The sequence below is a fragment of the Lasioglossum baleicum genome, chromosome 13 (assembly GCF_051020765.1).
Source record: "Lasioglossum baleicum chromosome 13, iyLasBale1, whole genome shotgun sequence".
In the NCBI taxonomy this organism is placed as follows: Eukaryota; Metazoa; Arthropoda; class Insecta; order Hymenoptera; family Halictidae; genus Lasioglossum; species Lasioglossum baleicum.
In genome coordinates this window covers 9,627,292-9,648,549 of record NC_134941.1, presented here as the reverse complement: position 1 = coordinate 9,648,549, position 21,258 = coordinate 9,627,292, and the positions used below count along the sequence as shown (strand labels likewise).

The 21,258-nt window shown below is 42.6% G+C and overlaps 1 protein-coding gene across 2 annotated transcripts in view; it reads right to left on the bottom strand.

Moving 5' to 3' along the window:
• LOC143215255 (uncharacterized) overlaps positions 1-21,258 on the bottom strand; it is a 101,894-nt gene that overhangs the window by 14,668 nt on the left and 65,968 nt on the right. For both annotated transcript variants that reach the window (XM_076437219.1, XM_076437220.1), the window contains 5 exons: positions 17,904-18,321; positions 15,976-16,347; positions 14,951-15,336; positions 4,145-4,351; positions 175-532 (listed from right to left, as the gene is read on the bottom strand). In XM_076437219.1, the coding sequence (XP_076293334.1) occupies positions 175-532; positions 4,145-4,351; positions 14,951-15,336; positions 15,976-16,347; positions 17,904-18,321 (1,741 nt within the window). The remainder of the gene's footprint in view (positions 1-174; positions 533-4,144; positions 4,352-14,950; positions 15,337-15,975; positions 16,348-17,903; positions 18,322-21,258) is intronic.

Sequence of the window (21,258 nt, the reverse complement as noted above, 5' to 3'; positions counted from 1 at the left end):
TAGATTTAGTGTTAAATAGACGGTAAGACGAAACTGAGATCCCATTTCCTAACTCCTGCATGAATTGATGCACGCAGAAGAATGTGATTTCGATGGTCCGCGACTTCCAGGCTGGGAATAGGCGAACCCAGGAAGTTTGTTCGAGTAGTTCGAGATAAAATGAATGTGACTTACCATCGGTGGTGGAGTCGGATAGGTTTCCGCCCACGCTGGTCGCGCCTCCGCTCTCTCGATCGCTGGATCCCCTCACTCCGCTGTCCGCGCTGCAACTTCCGCGATCGCCCGCCTGTCCACCGGAAGAACCAGCACCTGCCGCATTCCCGACGTTCCCAACAGTCACTCCTAGTTCTGTGCTGCCTAATGGCGGTTGAGAATTCATATGAGGGATGATACCACAGCCGCCGCCACCGCTGCTGCTTCCGGCGCCCGGCGTCGCCGCCCCATTCACGCTGCCCCGAGGGAACGAGACCAAGGACTCCTGGTCGCTTAAGCAGATACCGCCGCCGCCCCTTTCCGCCAATTGACGTTGCAACTGTTGACAGAAACAGTTCCGTTCACGATCCGTTGTCCGCGCCCTTTCTTTCGCGTGGTCTTGTTAAGAATAACAATCTGTTATCGTTAAGCATAACACTGTAACCTTCGAAACAACTAAATCGGAAGCAACGAAGACAGTCGCGTTCAGTTACTTTCTGATCATGTACACCGACGTTTTTGTATCGGCTCTGTATCGGCGCAAAGGGTGGCCATTTCGAAACTTCTTAAATATATGAATACTAAAGGTCCATGTTATGGTTGTTATTATTTGGTTTTTCAAAATTCGTCAATTTGACAGAATTATAATAAGAAATGATTAAGAGTTTCCCAGAGTATAAACAGTATAGCGCGCATCACGTCACTCACGATTTGGCTGCTCTTTACTTTACCGGACTCAAAATTTTTGCCTTTCTTCTATAAATTATTATATACTTGGTATGTAATCCAGTAGATTTGCAGCCGGGAAACCTGAAGATCGAAGTTTCGATCCTGTAGGATCAATGGTTCAGGAGTTATGCTTGCTTAAAGTTGAGCAACCTGCAGTGTTTTTGACAGGTAAGGGTGCTGTCATATTGGTTTGTAGTGACGACCGCCAGCCGCTTACCGAGCAGAATCGCCGATCCTTGCCCCCCTCCCCAACCAACTCGGTAAGCGACGCGCGACTGTTACTACAGACCAATATGGCGGCGCCCTTACCTGTCAAAAACACTGCAGATTGCTCAACTTTAAGCAAGCATAGCTCCTGAACCATTGATCCTACAGGATCGAAACTTCGATCTGCAGCCGTCCCGGGTATAAATACATCATAATTTATAGGAGAAAGGAACAAATTTTGAGTCCGGTAAAGTAAAGAGCAGCCTAAAGTTTACCCACGATTTGTATTAAAGCGTATATTAAATACAATATAGTATATATCTGAAGAAATATATGTATATTTCACTTCCAAATAACCAACACTTTCCCGAGTCCGGTTGTCATTCGCAAAACAGTTGGTTAAAGTAGAAATTCGCGGGAACATTTGCCAACCACTTCTATTTAATGAAAGTAGAGAGGACCGGGGGATGTGCGCAAGATCCTCGTCGAGGCGGGAAAGCGGGAATATTTCGGAGCGTGCGTGACTGTCGAGCAGATTCCGGGGGCGCAACCCTCGAGCCATCAGTTTTAAACTCGTTAGCCAGAGCGGCCCGTTTATGCACAGCGTCGAGGACAATTTGAGGGCTCAAAGCCGGGGCTCACCCTCCGCGTAATTGCATGTGCAGGCAAAAGAAATGCTTCTTACCTAACTGCTCGTAATAACCGGCCGATCGATCGCCGATACTTTTCTCCTCGCCCCTTTTCCCGACCACCCCCACCGAGTGGTTCTGACCATAAAAAGAACTTTACGCCGGTGTTCTTTAAGTAACGGAATTACACAGCCCTCCCCGGAGACGCTCGATTTAACCGAATCCCCCCCCCCCTCCACGACTCTCGATAATAATTAGTCGAAACTTTATTTTTTAATACCTTGACAATATACGCACCCTGCACGACTAAAAATATTTCCGTCTATAAAAGCACTTCGGGGAAAACATCCCCTAAGTAACGGGCGTAAATGCTGCTAGGAGATACTCGGTTCGATCGAATCCTCCGACTACTCGTAATTATGCTTTATTTTCTAATAACTCGGAACCACTCCATTTTTACTGGCCTTAAAGTGTACTTCATACCCCTCGCGATTACTCGCGGCTGCTTTTAGCCGAGCGAGGAATTTATGGGAATGTTCTGCCGCAGTACAGTGCAATCCTCGTACAGAGAACTTACTCGAAGCGATGCTGAACCAACGGTATCGGTACTGCAAAATTAAAGGAAAATACGAATAAGGACTGCAAGGTCGAAGGTTATTCATTCTTGATTCACGATGCCTACTATTAAAAATATTAGTTTACTTCGCCCCACTTTCCTCAGACCATCCTGAAGAAGGTTTCTAAGAACTCCGACGGTAAAAGTGTCAAGGGAATCGCATAAAATAATTTTCCTATTTCCGCGAGTTTATTCAGAACCGCGTTTTCCGCGGACTTGACTTCCTTCTTTTTTCGGCAGCGTCAAAAGGGAGAACCGGGTACAATTTAATGAAGCTCTTCATGGCGAAAAAAAAGGAAATTTCCAAGTGGATTCGAGGCGACTTTCCTAGCCGTATTCCCAGCAGCATTTAATTCGAGGAAAACTTGGTCGCGTAACAATTTCATCGTTAAAACCTTAGAGACCAAAGTTCGCACGGGCGAGGCCAACTTCGCTAAAAGCAGAGTCAACGCGTCCGGTAAATAATTCAGGAAGTTCAGCATCCGACTGTCTCCACGTGTACGAAAAAAAGATCTTTCTCTCTCTCTCTCTTTCTCCGAGGAGTCCCATTTCAGTTATTCCTCGCGAAACACTCGAAAATTGCCACCGACGGCATTGAACTGTGATCAAAGTCACTTCCGGGCCGAGGTAATACATACCTCTTCGCCCCGGCTATTTACTTATCGACGTCGCTCCGCCATTTTCCCTCGGAACAGGAAACCTCATTAAAATTCCCCCGGACACGACGGAAAGTTCTTTCCGAACACAATAATACTTTCGCCGAGAGATGCCGACGAGCATAATGCCGGCGACACCTTGTCATCTTCCACCGAACTTTTCCGGCAAACTATGCCGCTCGGAGAAAAAAAAAATGTCTCGCCAACAGAAGTCGTTTATTCTTCGCTGACAAAGGGGCCAGGGATCCATTTATTTCAGACATGCACTCGGAAAGTGAAAACAATGGGAGACACACCGTCATTTTTCTTTAATTCGGACGACGCGCGGGATTTTTGAGGGAGGGTGTTCTTCCTCTGGAACCTTAAGGGTTGCTTACACCTCTTGTGGGTACATAGTACATACAGGGTTCATTTGAAAAATTTCCAGCCGAATATCTCGAAAAGTATGAAAGATATTAAAAAAGTGTAAAACACGTGTCCAGGGATTTCTTATTTGGGTGGCGTTTTCAAGGTCATGTGAAGGTCAACTTTGTTTTTTCAAATGGGAACCTATATTTTTTATTATCGTAAAAAGACCAGCAATTTTCGTAGGATACTTTTTTTTATCCGCAGGTTGACTTCAAGTTGACCTTCAAATGACCATGAAAACGCCACCCAAATAAAAAACTCATACTTCCCCCCTCTTTCCCCTTCGAAATCCTTGGACACGTGTTTTACACTTTTATAATATCTTTCATACTTTTCGAGATATTCGGCTGGAAAGTTTTCAAATGAACACCCTGTACATTATTCCACATATTAAAAAGGTATGTGGCAAATATTTTTTAAAAGTATATTTTCACCCCTGGTGCATAAATATTGAGAGGAATAATCTTAATTGTAGTTATAGGAAATTATCTTTGCTTAATTTAATAATATATTATATTTGCAACGCGCCGAAGGGTAGTATCCCCGAGGTCACAAATAACGGGAGCAGAGTCACCCATTTTTCAAGGAAACGGGGTCGTTGCACATGTATTATACGACGACTCTTGTTCGTTCATACACTGTTTCAGCTGTGTACGGTAGCTGATGAACGGGGGTGTAGCTAGCCTAGTTGAAAAGAAGATTCTTACCTCTTTTATAGTGGCGTGTGCGTGCGAGAGGGCGGCCTCTTTGTCGGCCAAACTAGCCGCGAGGCTGAGGCTTCGATCGGCTTCGTCTCTCGCAGCCCTCAGCAGACTCCAGCGTTCCCTTTCTCTCTCGCGTTCCCGTTCCTCCGAGGGCATACCGACTCCTTGCTGCTGAAGGCGTCCTAAGGTCGCCTCGTTCTCCCGCATCCGCTGCAATCAACGGTCAAAGAGACCCATATCCGGGCAGTAACTCCACCCAAAACCACCACCGTCTAACAATGCATGCGAGCGTACAAAGTGCAAACTACTTGCTTCCAGACAAAGCACAAATGATTAACGTGTCGACCGGCCGACAGTTTTCAACGTCCAGTTTAATTCTTCTCTGCTGACCCGACGTCATTGTTTCTGCAACCCTTAACAATCTTCACTGATCACGAGAACCGACACTGATGCTTTAGGGTCAGTGATTGCTGGCTTTGGGAACATCGAACGTTTCGAAATAGGGGTTGCTAGTTGTTAACGCAATGTCCACTGATCCTGCAACCCTTAATAATCTTCACTGATCACGCGAAAAAGAGACAATAATGTTCTAGGTTCAGTGTTTGCAGATTTTTAAATACAGGGTGAGTCACCTAACGTTACCACCTCACATATCTTTGCTGTTTTTAATGATACGTAAAATGTTTTAAGGACAAAGTTGAATGGTATAATTTTGTTTAGAGATATGAAGGTCACCTTCATTTTTTAAAATAGAATGTCCTATTTTTTATACCATAGATCGACAGAGTATCAAACTCTGAGTGTAAAAGTGTTCACCTTCATATATCCTAAACCTAATAGTCAACGAGATATTATCCAAAGAAAAAAGAAAATTGTTTCGATAATATCTCGTTAACTATTACATTTAGGATATATGGAGGTCAATAAATTTTTACTCAGAATTGTGTAGAAAAAATCAAGGTACCTCTTTTTACGCGAACCCCCAGGGGTCAATGACACCTGAACCTGACAATGAACCTAACATTTTTAACCCCTGAACCTTCAAGAATAAAATTTCTGTTCGTAAAATCGAATATCAAAAATTGTCCAGCTCCAAAACAGGAATTTTATTACTCCCCTCTTCCACTTACTTTTTCTTTTAGAGAACAAATTACAGTTCGATGCTGCAATGCCGAGTTGTGAAGGGTGCGAAATCGATTTCGCATGGGAACGTCGGATTTCCGCGCGGGACGACGCAGATTGAATTTTCCCCGGTTATTTTTTCGTAGCCGGTCGATCGGTAACTCAATACAGGTGCGACTCGAGACCCGTTTATTTACAGGTGTCACGTACCCTTCGCTTATTAGCCGGCCGGGATATCAGCTACGGAGAACTTAATCCACTTATCTTTCCCTCGGGCGTAAGTTACTTCACGCTACGTAGAACAGGTGCTGCAGCTGGTTTATCGGCTAAACTTCGGGACAACGCGATTACTGCCACTCCGACGGATCGGTCAGGTGTTAGCCGGTGTTGGCGAGTCAACATGTTTCGGGGGTTAAAAACTGTCGATCGCGCGTGTTACTCGCCTACTCGACCGGAAAACCGTGCTCCTTTACGCGGAAACAAGTTAGACTTCGTTCGAGAATATTCTGTACGTGTTCGAACGAACTTATCGTCGTAGAACCGGCATTGTAGCTTCCATAAACTATATTCTGTGATGGAAACGTTTTCAAAACGTCGTAATCTCAAAAATACTAGAAATTCAACCATTTTTTAAATAAGGTGGAGTGTTAATTGGTTATTTTTATTATAATATGAACGAAATTTCTCTAGCTTGTATTTATTAATGTAGCATAAGTTAGCATGAACTATTCGACATAGATGTCATCCAAGAATAAAGGTGTTTTCCTCGCTTAAATCAACCAATGCCGAACAGTCACGTGCGAGGTACACGTACAACTTTGAGGTTACCCTGAACGTGCAATAGTTTACAAGTTATTAATGTATTCTGTGTTGTTATTTTAGGTAAGTACAACAAATATTGATGTAGGTTTACATTAAATAAACCGTTTTTATTGTATGTTTTTTTAATTTATTGAGAAAAACACTAAGATGATCTTGCCCCGTAAATCTTACTACACGGGGCAAGTCCGTACTATCACGGTGGGGTAAGTCCGTACTGTATGGGCAACTATAAAACTAAACAATATAATTGAATGCAATAAGAAGCATTTTATAGCAGGCTTGTTAATCATTCTTTTCTTGCCCCGTGGCACTTGAAACAAGGTTCGAAAGCATTTTTAAACTTTGTTTTAATATCACTGTATCCCCTTTCATATTTCTGCATAAAAGTACATGTTTGTTTAAAAATGGAGAACTATAAAATTAAACAATATAATTTAATGCAATAAAAAGCATTTCGTAGCAGGTATGATAATAATTCTTTTCTTGCCCCGTAGCACTTGAAACAAGGTTTGAAAGCATTTTTAACTCTCAGAGACGCACTTGCCCCATTTTCGGGGTAAAGTTGACACTATGTACAATATCCTATCAAAATGATAATTTTCAAGCAAAATTAGAATCCTACATAATACTAATTCATCAGTAATAACAGTGGCAAGGGACTGAAAATACATCAGTTTAAAGTCCAACTTTGCAAAAACTAGTGCGCACTTACCCCACTCCACCTTATATAAAATTGTATTTGTTTAAAGAGGTAATACGAAAATCGTATTGTAGGATATTTGAGTAGTATTTGTTGAAAATTTCAACATATCTACAAAACTTCGTAATCACATAAAATATTTGAAATAAAAATAGCCAGGTCGAGCAACACCTACCAGATGGAGAAGTTAATTTACTAATTAATTCACAAGGATTGAAGTTACCCTTTCAGCGCTAGCGAAAACTCACCCCCAAAGCTTTACTAAAATTTCTAAATACCGGCGCCACTTCAGTTGGACCACCCTGTATGTTCCGAGCGAACAGGTGAGCCCGCCAATCAGAGTACGTTAGTCGAAGACCCCCGAAAATCGATAAGCCTGTTGAAACAGCGGCCATGGTCGAAAAATGTATATACGCAGGGGCTGTCGATAATTTATTTAACCGTTCCGCGTTCCGTATTTCGCGTTCCGTATATCCTTCCGCGTATCCGCGCGCAGGATGTTAGCGAAACATCAAACAACGAGATCCACGGGAGCGTACATAGCGACGTTTACGATGTCAAACAACGGAAGAGAACCGAGGATATGGTGGAGATCGACGAGATTGCCAGCGTGTTTCTGTTTGAACAGCTTCTGGCGGGGGTGGTCGGACAGGGGGGGTTTGTTGGATGCGCGGATGTTAAGCCGACCGGATAAAAAAATCATACAGGGACCCATGGGTTCTTTCAGGTTCTTTCTCGTAGAAGGAAGGAGACCGGTGCGACACGTCGGACCATTCGCTCCGGTGATGAAGTGGATTACGCGCGATCCGACAAGACGGAAGAGTATAAAGCAAAAGGGGAAATTGACGTGCTCCGCGGAAGAGAAATTGCCGTAAGACCCGGAACAAGGTCTGTTTCCTTTCATGTTCCATTACGAAGAAGCACCGGCCGCTTTCTAGTTAGGAGATATCCGATGATAACGGATAACGCGGACCAGCCACCATTACGAGCTACCATGATGGACGCTGATGACCCCGAAGACCATGAAATTCGGTGGAGCAATAATAATACGTTTAACGCTGCCTCTCTGCGCCGGATGATATATTGCGAGCATTTACTGTGACGAAATTTCGGGGATTTCAGGCGCGGAATTTATTATAATCGTAAGGGTTGTTTTTTCATGAATGTTCTAATTCTAGTGAAAAATGGTAATCACTTCTTTCACAAACACGAAAATTACCATTTTTTTTTTATGGTGAGCACGCTCGTCGTTACGAGGTTAACTGCAAAAATTATTTTGTGGTTAATAACATCTTTTTCGACTGTTTTTTTACCACGCTTATATTAACTTGTTGTATGTTGTATGCGTCAAATCTCGTAATAGAATTTTAAACCTCTCCCCCTAGTCCAATCTTGCTGAAATTTTGTATACATACACACTTGCTCCCGATGACAATAAAAGTAGAAAATAAAATATATAAAAGAAACTTTTAAATAATTTTTTTATTTTTATAGTCACTATATATAATGTAATGATTTTATTTAAATTTATATTAAATTTTTCCATCTATTCCGACACTAATTTTATAACGGAAGAAATTTTGGACAAATTGCTTAAAATTTTGGGGAAGAATATTATTAATCATTTAACTGGATTCGGTATTTTATGGAGAACCAGAAAGAAATTATTTTCTCCTTTTCAGTGCATTTCAATATAAGCGTAGTTATCAAACAGTTTTTCTTTTTACAAAATTAATGTTACTTGGTTCTAGGTAATTATAATGTATAAAATTCATTTAAATAAGTGCACGCAAATATTTCAGTCCGGAGAAACGAGCCTGAATCTAGAATCATATTTTCTGTGATTTTATTAGCAGTATTAATTAATGTTCGGAAAACATTTCACTGATATCAGTGAGCACGTAAATGTCCGGATACTTCTGGACGGTGGTGCATGTATAGCAAAACGAAGATAATGCGAGCGGAAAAAGTATAATTAAGGAGGGAAAACAGAATGTAATTATAAACGAGAGATATACAAACGTAACAGTAATACGCGCGTTATAAAAAATCCAGATACGGAAATGAGGAGGAGGTACACGAAACGTGGAACTGTATAATATAAATAAAAAATGTTGATAATAATGAGCAGTACCATTGCAGATTCTCCTATGCAAATTAGATTCAAGATAATATAAGCACAAAAATAATATACCATCTGTGGTTTTACTTGCTCATTAAGTTTTTAATAAGGTGCTGCAATGTGTGACTAATTGTATTCGTAACAAATACTGCATATATAGACTGGTTTATATTGTTTGTATATTTACATCCAAAATAAAATCAAGAGAGTTTTTATTACCACGCTTATATTAGCTTGCCGAGTTGGCGTTGTTTTTGTATGCGTCAAATCTTGTCATCGAATTTTAAATCACTTCCCGATGAGCTAGAGACTTGAAACTTTAAACATAGCTCAGAACTGAATGACAATGCAATATTAAAAAACAAATTTAAAAAAAAAACTGTGCGTTCAGGAGAAAAATTTTAATATTAACCGTCACACCCGTCGCGCGACGCTCGGTAGTACGTCATCGCGTTCAGCGATCCCCACTCCGCGCTCCAGCGATCCCTACTCCACTACGCGTTCCCACTCCGACTCATCCCCACTCCACTGACCCATTTTGCACCGAAGGAGCTCAGTCAGTGTGGTGTTCCGTTCATTCAAGTCCATTTCGCGTCGTCTCTCGGAGTCATCCCCTCATTCTATCTCGCGTATTTCCATATCTTGCGTTTCTATATCTTACTATTTCATACCAGTATTACTATATCTTGCGTTCCGTTTAAAAAAGACTAAAAAGTAGAAAAAATAAAAAAGTATATAACAAAAACTTTTTAAAAACCACGCTTATATTAAAATGCACTAAAAAGGAGAAAATAATTTTTTTAGACATTGGATGACTATAAATAAAAGCGTGGAGCACCCACGAAGATTGCGTCAATATAATTTAGCGCTCCACGCTTTTATTTATAGTCACTAATGTCTAAAAAAATTATTTTCTCCTTTTTAATGTATTTTGATATAAGCGTGGCTTTTAAAAAGTTTTTTTTATATATTTTTAAGATTATAATGAATGATTGAAGCTAAAATAAACACTGTGTAACTATGTCCAAGCTGTGCAATCAAGAAGATAGAAAATATAACGTGGCGCCTATTAATAGCCACTGACCTACGATTTACCAGATTTTTTATTTTCTTTAATATCGCGAGGGCACACCTGGCAGATTAAAAATAGTTGGCCAACCTTTTGCTCGTCGGGAATAGAATATCAGGGTTGAGGAACAGCTATAAACATTGTTCGCCTCTTTACTGCGAAATAACTTAGCGAATGGGCGCGGGAGCCGGCGTTTCTTTCCCGAAACGAGAGACCGGGAACTTCGAATCGCGGGGCGCTAAAGGAGACGTTCTGCCAGAGTTCCGGGGATGAAAAGTTTAAATTAAAAACGTGATTTTCCAAGAGAGAGCGCCGGTGGATTCCCGGACAGAGTTCAGTCAAGGTTGTCGAACTGCAATGCTAGAAGTTCAATCATAAATCACGGAGTTCGTCGGGACTAACATCGGCCTCCGGAAACTATTCTTAATTAATTGAACCGCGCACGGGCTTATTAAGTTCTCGGAGGCGCCGACATTTACGGCTTGTTTCGAGGAACGTTTGCGTCGTTTAATTTGGGACACGGTATTTACGATCGTCCGCGCGGAATATAATATTAAAGGATATTAAAGTGTTCCTTCCGAGTTCCCCAAGGGAAGACACAGTCGCCGTATGATGCATGGTCCTAGTTCTTATGAGAATTTCTCCTCTCTCTCTCTCTCTCTCTCTCTCTCTCTCTCTCTCTCTCTCTCTCTCTCTCCCCCTTCCCCGATGTATCTACTCTCTCTTCCACGAAGAGTAAACTCTGTATTTTTCACTGGGAGCGCCATTACTGCGCCTTAAGCTGCTTGCAAGAAACATTAAAGACTGTCTTTGTAGAACAGGGCATTAGCGATCTCGTTCTTTTGTGAACGTCGAGCTCGATTTTTGTCGACGGGCCGGAGAGGCCGGGGAAGCAAAGGGAGCGTGACAGAACGAGAATGTTTTTTAATTTTCCCAGCAAATACTTTAAGCCGATTCCCGTAATCCCTGTTTAGACATGGCGCGACTGCCGTCCTTCGGAACTCGCGAATTCGGGACGATCACTATTAGCAAGTTCTGACAGCTCGCGACACGTCACTCGACCTGACGTTCTTCTGCGAACCTCGCGAGATTCTACCATTTCGGCGGTACATTTACACTCACCGAAATTTCTATAAAGTCACTGTGTTTTGTGCCCGTGCGAAATCAATACGGGCCGGTTTATGTACTTCTTTAAGGCCTGGTTTACGTTGTATTTTTGTCCAGAAGAATTAGAAAAGTTGTTGCATACGTCTTGTTGTTACTGGGAGCTCCAATTCAGCTCGAAATTGTGCTGCATTTTTCCTTTCCTTAGCTGCAGACCTCATTAATATTGAATGTTGTCTCTTTGACTATTTTTTATTACTACCTTTAAGATGATTTTTTCCGTAATTTTCACGTAAATCGATATAATTATTAATCACAGTATATGACCGGTTAGTTTTCTTAGCAATTGCGCGATTAGAGCAGCCCGTATCTTTATAAGCACCGATTGATGCTTTTTCTTCACTTGTTAGTACTTTTCCTCTCGGCATTCTCATACACGTGAATCAAATTATAACAAACAGGATTTCTGTGAGTCCTAAAACTAATACTTTTAGAATATTCGCAGTTTTCTGTAGTTCTCTGCTCAGAATACAGAGAAACACTAAGTGACTTTATAGAAACTTCGCACTTGTGTCCTGCACCACACAGAAAAAAATCAAAACAAACGTAAATAGTAAACATAGCGGTCTAGAGTACGCGGTCCCTCTATCCGAGTGTCTACAAGGCACAAGACCAGATACGATAAATCAACAAAAATGGTGATATTTTTAAAGTATCTATGAAAAAGAAGATGACTTTATAGAAATTTCGGCCACTGTATTTTCGACCTTCTACTGGGCGAGTCACCTAACGTTATCATCTCAAATATCTTTGTTGTTTTCAAAGATACATTAAATGTCTTCAGGACAAAGTTGAATGGTAAAATGGGGCTCATACGACACCAAAATAATTTTTGTTTTTATATCATTTCTTTTAGGAGATATCAAGGTCGCCTTCATTATCTATGAATGATCATCTGAATTCGTAATGAAAGGGACTATCATTGTAGATGTTTAAAAAAGGGTGGTCCCGTTTAAAAAAATGAAGGCGACCCTGATATCTCTAAAAAAATTACATAAAAACAATACCAGTCTTTTGGTATCGTATGAGCCCCATTTTACTATTCAACTTCGTCCTGAAGACACTTAATGTATCTTTGAAAACAACGAGAATATTTGAGGTGATAACGTTATGTGACTCACCCTGTATACCCCACATTTTTCCAAACAATTTCTCAGTATCGATTTTTGAACAGTGACGATTTCGTTAAGAATAAATAGTACAAATTTTTCTACAGCTCTAATCGCATCTTTCACGAGTTGAAAAATGGGATTTCAGCAGGCTGTTTGCTTCACGATGATAGTTTTTCATTTTGCTTGTGGCGCGAAATTGTGCAGCTAATAAAAGGCTGCTTTTTTTCGGTGGGTGAAAGTCGGTTTCAGAGGGACAAAAGTTAATGGAATTTTCGCGCGCGAAAGCCGGATGAACGAAATTAGTTTTGAGAATGCAGTGCCTCGTGACGTGTTTTTGAATGTTTGGAAATCTAATATGAACGACAGCACGCGGGCTGGAAAAGTCCGTCGTCGCTCGGCGTGCAACAATTTAATAACAGTCGGCGGAATAGTGCACCTGATAAAAACGTACGAGATTGTGCCCTGGTTTCGACACAAAGAGCCCTTCTAATGCGACGCACGTGTACCACGGCGGAAATATTCTTCTTTCAATCTGTTTAAAGCCTTAGAATGCGGTTCCCCGGTCGGGGCAGACATTTTTCGCTCGAAAATGCATCCTGCTGCTTGAAACTTTGAATCCGAGTCGAGTGCATTCTAAGGATTGCAACGCGCGGCTGCTTTGAACGAATTGAAAGGGGAAGATATCTCGGTGTGCTTTCCATGTCAGCTGGGGAAAGACGATGCATTAGGCGTTCGAATTAATTCGGTGTCTACGTTGTCGCTCGCTTCTAATTCTAGCTGTGAAAATTCATTCTTGGCCCTGACACACTGAATTAGCTATTGCATTCATTTCAGTGTTCAGTCAAACTGAAAATGATTTCTACAAGTTTATATTGCTGTACTACGAACGGCTTGTTAAAATACAATTTCACTTCTAATTTGCTGGGGTGAGAAATAAATTGATGAATGAAATTTTACTCAATTTATAAAAATGCGCAGTATCGTGAAGCAAATAGCTTGCTAAAATTTAATGCAATTCCATCTTTAATTTGCTCGTGTCTAAAGCGAAGATGATAAAACTGCTCTGGATTTCTATGTATAAATTTATATTACTGTAGAGCAAACACTTTACTACAATTTAATATAGTTTCTCTCTTATTTGCTGGGTTCATCAAGATGCTAAAATTCTACCGAATTTATAAAAATGCATGCTAAAATAGCTTGCTAAAATTTAATCCAATTCCATCTTTAATTTCCTCGTGTCTAAAGCGACCATGATAAAACTGCTCTGGATTTCTATAAATTTATATTACTGTAGAGCAAACACTTTATTACAATTTAATATAGTTTCTCTCTTATTTGCAGGGTTCATCAAGATGCTAAAATTCTACTTAATTTATAAAAATGCATATTATCGTGAAGCAAACAGCTTGCTAAAATTTAATGCAATTCCATCTTTAATTTGTTCGTGTCTAAAGCGAATATGATAAAATTGCACTGGATTTCTAAAAATGTATATTACTGTACAGCAGACAGCTTGTTAGAACGTAATAAAATTCCTTTTTTAATTTTCCAGGGTTGAAAATGAAGATGATGAAATTTCACTTGATATCAATTTCGCGGAGTTCCGCGGAAAAAGTAAATTTGCATACCGTATCACTGAAGGTAAACTTCGGCTCGAGTGAAGACCCTCGACCCGGCCAGTTTAAGAAGTTTAAGGCAGTGAAGTATCAACATCTGTTACATGAAAGCCAAACGCTAACATAAAAGTTATTCGTAGTGCGATTTCAAATGGCTCGTCAATTTCTGCAACATCTTCGAGAAAGTGCAAAGATCAACAACACTATTTTCTCGAAAAACACGAATACCCGGCGTTAATTCAAGTGTTGCGAATAGGAAAATGCAAATTCGAGTAAACGTGCGCGCGAATACCGCGGATTCGCCGTGGGAAATGAATCGGCTCAGGGTATCGATGAAGCATGAATATTGCAGGCCGGTTTTCGCGAGATTGCGCGGCGGGGATCAGCGCGGGTTGTTCATTTGACGAAATTGAAATGACCGACAACGTCGGCCCGGCCCGACGCAACGCGCGAGAGCGATAACGGTGTCGAGAAAATGAGAAATTCCACCAAGTTTAATGAAAGTATTTAACAGGCAAAATTGCTGTCTCGCGTAGAGAGACCCTTCCTGGTTGTTACCGGCGAGAGCTGGAGCTGACGCGCGCGCGCGCCACGGGGAAAATTGAAACGCGTTTCCACGAGGCCGTTCGTTAAGCGAGTTTTCCCGCGGTTATTTTTCCACGAAATTATAAGGTCAAGTCGCCGAGAAAAATTTCGGTTCCCGAGGGGGATCGGTTCGAAAGGCCACAGGGTCCACTAATTAGCAGCTGGCCCCTCTGATGGGCGCAGATGAGTTTTAGATTGGCCAAACGAGCCCGAGGGCGACATTTGGCAAACATTGGATTAGCCGAGCACGATTCGGTTGCTCGGCAAAATTCGGTCGGGCTGTTCTCTGAATTTTTTCGACAGACGAAAAGCGTGGTTAACATTAACGTAATAGTGAATTAATACAGCTGTAAATTTACGATGTAAAAATATCGTCTGGAAGGAAGAAGTAGATGAAGAAAGAAGGAAAGCAAAGTCTACAAGCTTCTCTACGAAACTGCTCCACCTATACCAGTGTCATGCGAACTTCTCAAATCAACGGAAGATCGACTCACCTGTTCGTAGTTCCTGATGAAATCCCGAAGTTCCCGTTCCTTGTCCTCGAGGGTGCCATACAGCGCCTTCATTTGATTAAGCAAGTCGAACTTTTCCGCCTTGAGCCTCTTCCGGTCGGCCTTCAATGCTTGCAGAGCTTCTTTTGCGTGTTGTAATTCCATCTCGAGTGCAACGAATCTAGCCTCCTCTTCGAGCACTGCATCCTCTGAACCGACCTCGCCTCGAGCCGCTCCGCTGAACAATAGCTTCCTCAGTCTGGCAACTTCCGCTACCAAACGCTCGTTCTCCAATCGGAGTCTTCTCGTGCTGGCTAGCTCCACGGAACCATTGCTGCCGCTCCCGTAGATATTGGACAGCCTGGATGCTACCAGTGGATCCCCTATTCCTGAAAAATAGCGTGGCAGGTTAGCTAGGAATGGTGCAATTCAGACGGTGTCAGTTTTTTATATTTCTGCCACATCAGTACGAATCCTTGTAGCCTGAATGTTAGACTAAATCGACCCTGTTTCTTCTTCTTCGCTGTATGCTAAATGAGCCTGAACCTCTCCGCCGTAACAATCCCCCAGAAACCAGTGGGAGAAAGGGTTCTAACAAGGCTCTAACAAGGACAACCCTAAACAGCAAAGGAAGACACGCGCGACTACATCGATCCCTGGAGCCATCGGCGAAGAGCGCAGGCCGAAGGAGTAGTTTCGGCAAGGTAACAGAAGGAGGATGGTGGGGATTGTGAAAGAGAGGAAGAGAGCTAGAGCGAGGTAGAGGATCAGCGACGTGTCATTCTCAATAATGCACCGAACCGGTGGCTAGGCGGAACGTCTCAGAAAGGCGTCTCGTTAGTCACCGAGGCCTCCGCCACATTGAAGAAAGCTCAGGCTAGAATTCATCTTGCGCCGGAGACCCCGTTTAATTCCCGGGATTCGTAGGAACGAACGAGTCGCTGGCAGGAACAATCGCGGACACCGAGTGCACGGAGGGCGAACTTGAAAGGGAGGGCCTTCCATAATTAAATGCTGGGGTTACCCACCGAGGGAATTAGCCGGGGACGAGGGTCTGCTGCCCGGGGCTGGTCCAGGTGGTTCATTGTCCTCGTCGCCGGGCCGCACCTCGCCGTCCACCAGATCCTTGTCGATGTCCTTCTCGTGATCGTTCATCTCCTTGCTGGATCGAAGGGACTCGCGGTTCGTCGATATCCGCAGCCTGTCGCCGCTCGATCGATCGCTGCCACCGCGGTGCAGGAAGCCCGATCTATTGCTGGATCCTCGATCCGGGCTCGCGCTGCCTGATCGTGAGTCCACGCTGCCACCGGAGCCGCCGAGGCGCGTCTTCTCGAGCGCCGGGGCGTAAGGACGCCGAGTTTTGTCGATCGGACTGCGACTCGGTGACCCATTGAGCTTCTCTGCGATGGAAACAGACTATTTTGGCGACGCTTCTGGCGATCACGCGAAAATTTTCGTGTTTGGATACGCGCGCCATCGGTATGGGACTACGTCTACAACATTCGACGAGGACCGGTCGCACGCCGCGATCATGTTTGTTTACTTGGGCTGGGCGTATTGCGTATTGAGCACCGAGCAGTTTTGTGCTCTGTTTACATTCGAAGTCGCTGTATGCTTCACGAGCGCAGCTTGATGACTTGCTAGGTTGTGGTGGGATCTCCTAAGAGCATCTGGACACAGCGTTCTGTGATCCATAGTTGATTCATCTTAAGGAGATTCCACCTTTAGATTGCTCTTATGCCGGCGGCACGTTTTTCATTCAATGTTGAACAACTCGGTCAGGAAAAATTGTACTCCAGTTAAATGTAGTCAATAATTTGCGCGAAACGAAATAAAATGTACTCCGCAAATTGAAGTGTTAAACCGGGTACAGCTTAGACGAAGTACTCGACGGGATTGATAATAAAAGTTTCACGAGCCATTAAGCAAAGTGCACGAGCTCTCCTTCGTTTGCATACCACCGACTAGAAACGATCGTACACGTATCCCCATAAATTAGACGTAATGTGTATAACAACCGGTAAAAGTTTCGCGGTGTAATTTCTTTCATCGAAACGCGTACACGTCGGCATACTCGACGACAAAGCGGCCGAAAGAGAGGAACCGAGTAAGAACGTAATGAAATCTCCTGCTGGTCACAGAAGAATCTTCACAAAGGCTATGACAGCTGGCGCGCGGGGTTACACGCGCTGTTCCCATCGTATTACAAGTTGTAGGAGAAAATGGTGAATCATGGGCCGCCAGTCGTAAAACTGGCAGCAAGTAACTGCGAGATAGTGAGGTATATACACCGTGTCCCGGAAATCAAGATAAACTTTTAACCGTGAGCTATGCACGAGAACCTACAGTTTTGAATTATACCGGCCGGAGAACTTTTCCCGGGGTAAGATTTATGCGTACCCTAAACGTAAGTTAAAGGTACGAACATTTATGGGAGAAGTTGGAACGGTGTCGTCTGTGAACACTTTTAAGCCCCGGGCACACGGAACTCTTTTGTTGTGTCGAACTACTAAATCAACATAAAGCATCCCCCTTTTTCCAGAGGCGCCGCCAGCTAACGAATAGGTCAGCTAATTAGCGAACCCACAACATATACTCGTTGTTTCTTAGTGGCGCATCCGTGGGACTTTGTGATCCTGGCTGAAAGGACCGGTGGTTTAATTCTTGGAGGTACTATTGTTCTATTCGATATTTAAAACAATTTCTATTGTCCCATTAAAATACTCCTGATTATTTATCATCATCAGACAGCTCATAACTCCGGTTGCAATAAACATTTCCAACATTTTCAAACGGCTGTGAACAGCCAAAAGACATACCTAACAGTACACAAAATTCCGAAACCACAACTCTTCCCATCACCCAGAAAAAAATTCCCGAAGTCTCCTCTGTTATAGGTTACCTAAAGAATCTATCGCCGGTCAGAGGGGAAGTTAATTATGGTGACCATACTAACCGACGGGGCTAGATCGTCGATCGACGGGGCTAGTCCTCTCCTTCCTGTCAACCGGACTGGTTCGTTTTTCTATGGGGCTGGCTGATTTGTCGCTAGCCGAGCTTCTCTTGTCAACGGGGCTGCTGCCAGCGCTGAGCCTCTTGGCGTCCTCTTGTTGTTGCTGGACGACCTCTGTTGATTCTTGGGTTCCGGGAGTGGTGTTGTTCGGGCCGCTGGATGCCCCGTTGTTGTTGCTGTTCCCCGGGGCAGCGGTGTTCGTCCCGGCCCCGTTGTTGTTGTTCAACACCACCGGCAACGCGCCTCGAACATCCCTCAGCTCGCCGCGGAGGGTCGCGCACTCACCCCTTGCACGTTCCAGCTCCCCGTCAAGCCGGGCGCCAGTCGCTGCGTTCTCCTCCACCATCACGCGAAATTTTGCCTGCAACAACAACAAAACGAAAATTCAACCATCTTGTTCATCACTTCATCATTCAATGTATTCTTCAGAAACTAATTTTAAAGAGTTATGAATATATTCGCGATTTATATTCTCAAAAAGTAATTTCAGGAAAGAATTGCGAACTTAACGATATGTAGTATACTACGAATTTACGTTCTCCAAAAACTAATTTGAAAAGAAAATTGTCTACTTAATCACACTGAATATATTCGCGATTTATATTCTGAAAAAGTAATTTGAGAAAAAAATTGCAAACGTAACAACATGAAGTTATATTCCCGATTTATATTCTTCAAAAACTAATTTGAAAAAGAAATGGTCAAGTTAATGACACTGAATGTATTCGCGATTTATATTCTCAAAAAGTAATCTCAGAAAAGAATTGCAAACTTAACGACATGAAGTATATTCTTCCAAAACTAATTTGAAAAAGAAATTGTTAACTTAATGATACTGAATATATTCGCGATTTAGATTCTCAAAAAGCAATTTCAGAAAACAATTGCAAACTTAACAACATGAAGTATATATTCCTAATTTATATTCTTCCAAAACTAATTTAAAAAAGACATTGTCAACTTAATGACACTGAATATACATATTCGCGATTTATATTCTCAAAAAGCAATTTCAGAAAATAATTGCAAACTTAACAACATGAAGTATATTCCTTTATATTCTTCAAAAACTAATTTAAAAAAGAAATTGTCAACTTAACGACACTTTACATATTCGCGATTTATATTCTGAAAAAAATTAAAGTAAATAAAATTGCGAACCAAACGACAATATATTCCTAATTTATATTCTTCATTCAGAAACGCATAATTTCGCACGGTGTCTCGGAGAAACCCCAAAAGAAAAATGCACTGGGGAAACCGGGAACCGGAAGCCATAGTGGGCGCGCCTCGGAAACTTCACGGAACCGGAAGTCCCTGGAACAATCGTCGATTCGTCGACACGGGCCGCAAACTTTCCGAGCAAATTTTCGAGGGGCGTTGACCGAAAACTTTTTAGCGAATTTTTCGCCCGGCTAATGAAATAATGGCGGCGACCCTTTGTTTGTTTAGCAGGGCTTCCACCGCCATAGTTCGCAGGGGAGAAACGGTGGAGAAAGTCTGGCCGAAAGAATGCGTGACGGAGAAAGTATCGGAAGTTCTGGGAAGTTGCGATACCGGGTGCAATCGCGTTGCACGTCCGACCTTTCGCGAAATTACGGGCGCTAATGCGGGCCGAAGTAAAGCGGGCAAACAGGACCGTAGATAAAAGTTAGCTTCGAGCCTGAGCCCTTGCAAAATTAATAAGTCTACCGCCATTGCACTTCTGCTCTGCTTTTAGATTGTATAAACCGCATTCTCTTCTATAAATTAATTATATTTCTTGATAAAAAAAAATATCTTTCCATTCTGTGAAGATGGGCAAATTTACCCGCCAATTTTGAGATCCATGTAATCAATATTTTCAGTTCAAAAAATTCCCGAAAGTTACAACGAGGGGAAGAAGAACGCTTAACAATTGTTGGGGCGAAGAACGCGATTTTCGAAACAGGAATGCAGTGGTGCATTGTTGGGCAGCTGAAGCAGGAGAAGTCCGCAGAGACAGGGTAGATTTGCAGCGGGCAGATGAGCCGGTCGGAATAAACAATGCAGTAGATAAAAAGCTCGCTGCAACGGCGAAGCGTGCAATATTAATAAGCCTACCGCGGCGCATAGAATAGGAATCCCATTGTGGACCCGGCATTGTGCCCGTCGTTTCGAAAGCTTCGCCGCATGACGATATTGACTGTGCTCGGGGAAGTTTCTGTCTGGTTCTCCTCGTAGCGAAATCCGCGCCGCGGCTTCGACGCACGCGGGAACAAAGGATTATTTGGATATTCAACACGAGGCTGTCTTTAAGCCTTCGCCACGGCTAAGACGCGGCCTTCTGTATCGGCAGTTCAACTCCCGCGAAGCTCTCCAAGTGGCAAACCGGTAGTTTCTCGTGTAAATCATTTCGAAGAGATTAAACCTAATTGTCGTCTGAAGCTCGGCGCGCGGAATTATTATACAGGATTATCACAGTGTCCTCGGTGTGTGACTACGGTTCTTTGGAATTAACGTCGACTGATCCAGAACTTCATCGACCCCCGGATGCCCTAGAACCAACTTTCGGCTAATCAGGAAAGGAGCTACAACTTCTGGCTTCGTCTTCTCTTTGCCTCAAAGTCACGTTTCCTCGGTATCTAATCAGCAGTTTCGTTTATGCCCACGGATTAACGGGTGACGTCTGGTTTCTGGCCTATTTTGCCACGGTTATATTAGCTTGCCGTGTCGTTGTTGTATGCGTCAAAGCTTGTAATCGAATTTTAAACCACTTCCCGATGAGATAGAAGACTTGAAACTTTAAACATAATAGTTCAGAACTGTATGACAATGCAATGTTAAAAAACAAATTTAAAAAAACACTGTGCGTCTAGGAGAAAAAATATATTAATATATATTAGTTCGTCATCGCGTTCAGCGATCCCCACTTCGCGCGCCAGCGCTCCCTACTCCACTACGCGTTCCCACTCTGACTCATCCCCACTCCACTGGCTCACTTCGCATCGAATGAGCTCGGTATGATTGTGGTGTTCCGTTCATTCAGTTCCATTTCGTACAATTTCGGACTCCATCAAGAGACGTCGTCTCTCGGAGTCATCCCCTCATTCTATCTCGAGTATTTCCATATCTTTGGTTTCTATATCTTGCGTTCCATTTAAAAAAAACAACTAAAAAGTAGAATATGAAAAGATATATAAAAAAAACTTTTTAAAAACCACGCTTATATTGAAATGCACTAAAAAAGAGAAAACAATTATTTTCCAGGTTCTCCAAAAAATGTAATATAAATTTAAATAAAATCACGACATTAGTGACTATAAAAATAAAAGCGTGG